General features: G+C 41.1%; 1 protein-coding gene and 1 pseudogene across 1 annotated transcript; one reads left to right on the top strand and one right to left on the bottom strand.

Moving 5' to 3' along the window:
- The window catches only part of LOC110312230, a 65646-nt pseudogene that overhangs the window by 5957 nt on the left and 54791 nt on the right, over positions 1-4898 (bottom strand).
- LOC110283880 (olfactory receptor 2H2-like) lies at positions 3868-4728 on the top strand. The gene has a single exon (XM_021149432.1). It carries the CDS (start codon positions 3868-3870, stop codon positions 4726-4728), a length of 861 nt encoding a protein of 286 aa, XP_021005091.1.

Here is a 4898-nt window from a genome sequence, read left to right as displayed (position 1 = left end):
CTAGCAGCTACCACATCAGAGGCAACCTCACAAATGATGTTTAACACAGACGGTTGCCCCTAGATACAGCCTTCAAGGTTCCATTGCTGGGTGTGTTGTCACCTGAAAGAACACTAAGCAAAGTTTTTGGAGGGTGGAAGCCCTCCCCAACCCCAACTTGGTCCAGGGTTTCAAAGCACTCCCTTCCCCAGTGGGCAGTTTGAATGTATTGATACATATCTCAGTTCTTCGGCAGAGCACAGGGTTATCTAATTCCTCTCAGCATAGTTCAGCTGGTCCTGACTAGTACGTTTGTCTTTTAGGAAACTGTCTCATCATGGTCAATTTTAGAAATTTAAATGCCCTTCTAAATATCTTCTCACACACAATATGCTTGCTAATTACAAAGAATAAATAGAATTTTACAGTCATAAAACCTAGTAGGTAGTGTTGTGTGACAAAACTAGTTTCTCCTCTGCATAAGGAACCCAGGACAGACCAAAGTGCCCATACAACCAAAGTCCTACTTGGTGAACTGATACGTTTTATTGGGGTTACATATAGGAATATGGGTGAAGGGTTACTTACAGGAGCAGAAATGGCTAAAAAACAGCTGCATCATCAAAGCCTACCCAGCATGGGTGACAGCTCACAAAACCTGGGAACTTGGAGAAACTGCACAGCTGTGGATGGCTCAAAGGGCTGGAGAATGTCTTTTCCAGGTACCTCAGTTGGTCTAAACTTCTGCCAGACAGCTGGTATGAGGGTGGCTCTTTTGAGAGTCTTCTTTGAAGCTCAGCTTCCTTTCATATGAGAGGGACTCTCAGCCTTTATTGCTCTCTGGTAGCGAAAGAACCTACTGAATTTGATCAGTTTCAGGGACCATTTTGAGGTCTTTTGAGTTGCTGTCCTGCCTCATGAACTTCTTTTCATAGCGAATGGAGTGTGGAATGGTTCAGTGTTTCAATATTGGAGGAAACTTGTGAAACTGGAACCATGTCACAAAGGATCAATCCCAAAGAGAATAAATAAAATATCACCATTGTCAATAGGATCCATTGAGAAAGATACACCACTGCTTTGGTTACAATCCTAGCAGTAACACAAACCCTGAACTCCTCCTTAGAAAACAGTAGGCAGAATTCAATTGTAGCTGTAGTTACAGAGGTGGGTATTTTCTGTGGGTCCTGGAATCTGAACTCCAGCCACCATGATTAAACAGCAAGCACTCGACCCTCTGGTCCATTTCACACACACACACACACACACACACACACACACCACCACCACCACCACCACCACACACAATGAGCATCTCTTTGATCTACTCTCAAAGTTATGGAGATATTTTTATAAAAATGTGAAAAAAGAGTTGAGACACAAATCCTTTCCTTTTTTGCACTGAAAATATTAACAAAATGTGCACATTTATCTATACCAATGTTTTACTGAAAGGAAAAAAAATGTACTTTTTTTCTGTAAAAGGTTTGAATTTCTTGTGATTGCTATTTTCCCAGATATCATTTTCTTTGTACCAGGCCTCTTTCTCTTCTTTCTAATTACACCATGGAGGGGTTTGTTCCTATACCAAGAAAAAAAACCTTGAAACTACCACATTAGTCTTACACCTCTGACTAAGCTAGCAGGGCTGCCTTTGTGATGGTGAACATTGTGTTTAGAGGATACATTTATTGTGCTAGGCTTGTAAAAACAAAATTGTTTTTAGGTTGCATAAGCCCTCAAGTAATTACTCTATCTTGAATGTACCCTATCAGGTAGCCTGAGATAGACCACCTCCTGGTACCAGTTGAGCTACTCTTAAATAATTGCTGAAAGTAGCAAAATATTTCAGTGCCTCAGCTATTCCTATTAAGTGATGATGGGTCACAAGATGATACAGGCTAATGGTTAAGTTCTGCTTTCTACAAACTGCCTGCTTGCTTGCATGACTGAGGCATCTGCTGGACATGTCACTAAATCAAGCCTTGTCTTCTCTGGGAGAAGTTATGAGTTGCTTTGGCTGCCCAAAATTGTTACTTTTTAGGTTTTGCCATATAATCCTTTAGCTTGAAAGGGTTGGGTCCTTATCTATAGAATTCTCTCTTTGCTGGTTCTGGTCAGTCTTCTTTTAATAAAAATGCCTCTTATTAACTGAAAAGAAAAGAAGAGAGAAGGAAAGAAAAGAAAAGAAAAGAAAAGAAGAGAAGAGAAGAGAAGAGAAGAGAAGAGAAGAGAAGAGAAAAGAAAAGAAAAGAAAAGAAAAGAAAAGAAAAGAAAAGAAAAGAAAAGAAAAGAAAAGAAAAGAAAAGAAAAGAAAAATCAATGGCACACGTCTTTAGTCCCAACTGAGGAGGCAGGGGTAGGCAGATTTCTAAATTTTAGGAAAGCCTAGTCTATACAGTGAGATCCAGGACAGCCAGGACTACAAATTAAAGAAATGGGGTAAAATCAAAGTACAAATAAATAAAAAATACTAAAATTTGGTTAATACCACTTATGGTAGTACAGGACTCATTGTAGATAACTTGAAATCTGATTGTAACTTTGATCTTGTTTGAAAATAAAAGATTTGATTTCAATATGAAGGAATTTAAACAAAATTATATATATATATGTGTGTGTATACATATATATATATATGTATACACACATATATATATACATACTCAAGGTGAAGTCGGTACCACTGACAATGTAGCACTGTCTCAAAAAGAAAAAGAGGGGGGAAATTAAGTTACTAAATGCTATTTTATATTAAAAGAAAAATAAAATACACCTTCTTCAGCTGTCCATTTCTAAACATCTTCTTTTTTTAATTTTTGAAAAATGACCTCATTACAGAAACCAGGCTGAGCCTCACTCACAGCTCCTGCGGCCTGAGCCAGCCAGATGCTAGGATTCTATGTCCTTGGGGAACTGTGGCTTTTCTTTCTTTCTCTTTTTTAAAAGATTTGTTTATTTAATGTATATATGGGTACACTGTCATTGTCATTAGACACACCAGAAGAGGGCATTAGATCCTTTTACAGATGGTTGTGAGCCACCATGTGGTTGCTGGGAATTGAGCTCATAACCTGTGGAAGAACAGCCAGTGCTATTAAACTGTGAGCCATCTCTCCAGCCTCTGTTTAGCTTTTCTTATTCCATATTTGTAAGATAAAATGTTGAGGACAGACCTTTCTGAATGAAGAGAAGGCATTTGCTTTTACTTTAGTAAGCATAATGACTGCTTTTACAGAGTGAGCTCTACACAAAAGCACCCTGAGTGTTCCTACAATTTCTGATAAAGAATAAAATAGGTTAACTGATCACTCTGAAAATTTAATTATTTCATGTCGGGGAAAATCTCACCCACAGGGCAGACACCTGTCCCTGAGTGAATCTCCTGAAATAGTATACCAAAGGCCAAATATGAGCCATCCACAATCCAAGTCTACACTTAGAAAATGAGACCAATGCTACACTAACGTTTACAATCAAGTCATTGATCCAACCACACAGTTGTTTATAACTGCTGGTACTCATAAAGAACAAAGTCATAAGGGTCAGTGTTCAAATTCTACATGGTGCTCAACAAATGTTGGTTGAAACAATGAAAACTAACTGATCAATGAATTCATGTTCTTCATCACCCTCCTTGCCCCAGGTGAGAAGTGAGAAGTGCCAGAGGAAGAATCCACCCATTTTCCAGGACATTCCTGACTTCCTCTCAGCCACTAGAACATTTGACCAGAAGGAATAGGGGAAAGGAAGAAGGACTCTTGGAGAGTAGAAGGAGAAGACAAATACCTCACATGTTTTGACAAGTATGCAGAGTGTGCTTTTACAAAACAAATTAAAATAATACATTGTCTGACAGTCTCATCCTGCCAACTAGACACGGAGATCATGGTCAACCAGAGCTCCCCTGTGGTCTTCTTCCTGCTGGGCTTCTCTGAACACCCACAACTGGAAAAGGTTCTCTTCTTCGTTGTCTTGTGCTCCTACCTCCTCACTCTCCTAGGAAACACACTCATCCTCCTGCTGTCCACCCTGGATCCCAGGCTCCACTCTCCAATGTACTTCCTCTCTAACCGCTCCTTCTTGGACCTTTGCTTCACCACAACCTGTGTTCCCCAGATGCTGTTCAACCTCTGGGGCCCTGAAAAGGCCATCAGCTTCCTGGGATGCTTTGTCCAGCTCTTCATCTTCATGTCCCTGGGTACAACAGAGTGCATCCTCCTGACTGTAATGGCCTTTGACCGCTATGTGGCTGTGTGCCAGCCCCTGCACTATGCCACAGTCATCAACCCCTGCCTATGTCAGCAGTTGGCAGGTATAGCTTGGGCTATAGGTTTGGTCCAATCCATAGTTCAGACACCTCCCACCCTCAAACTGCCCTTTTGTTCCCACAGGCAGGTAGACAACTTTGTGTGTGAAGTCCCATCTCTAATTCAACTCTCTTGTGGAGACATCACATATAATGAGATCCAGATGGCTGTTGCTAGTATCTTCATTGTAGTTGTGCCTCTGAGCCTCATCCTTGTCTCTTATGGTGCCATTGCCAGGGCAGTGCTGAAGATAAGCTCTGCAAAGGGGCGCAGGAAAGCTTTTGGGACCTGCTCATCCCACCTCATTGTGGTCACTCTCTTCTACAGCTCAGTCATTGCTGTTTATCTGCAGCCCAAAAATCCTTATGCCCGAGAGAGGTGCAAATACAGAAGTGGATGCTCACAACCATCCATTGGACGGATCACAAGGTCCCCATGAAGGAGCTAGAGAAAGTACTCATGGAGCTGAAGAGGTCTGAAGCCCCATAGGAGAAACAACAATATGAACTAACCAGTACCCCCAGAGCTCCTTGGAACTTTACCACCAATCAAAGAAAACACATGGTGGAACTTGTAGCTCTAGCTATATATGTAGCAGAGGATGGCCTA

The sequence above is a fragment of the Mus caroli genome, chromosome 17 (genome assembly GCF_900094665.2).
Source record: "Mus caroli chromosome 17, CAROLI_EIJ_v1.1, whole genome shotgun sequence".
In the NCBI taxonomy this organism is placed as follows: Eukaryota; Metazoa; Chordata; class Mammalia; order Rodentia; family Muridae; genus Mus; species Mus caroli.
The sequence above is the reverse complement of the archived record's forward strand: the minus strand, read 5'-3'. Positions and strand labels throughout refer to the sequence as shown.

Coding starts and splice junctions, on each gene's coding strand:
- LOC110283880 (XM_021149432.1), top strand. CDS start 3,868: ATGGTCAACCAGAGCTCCCCTGTGGTCTTCTTCCTGCTGGGCTTCTCT.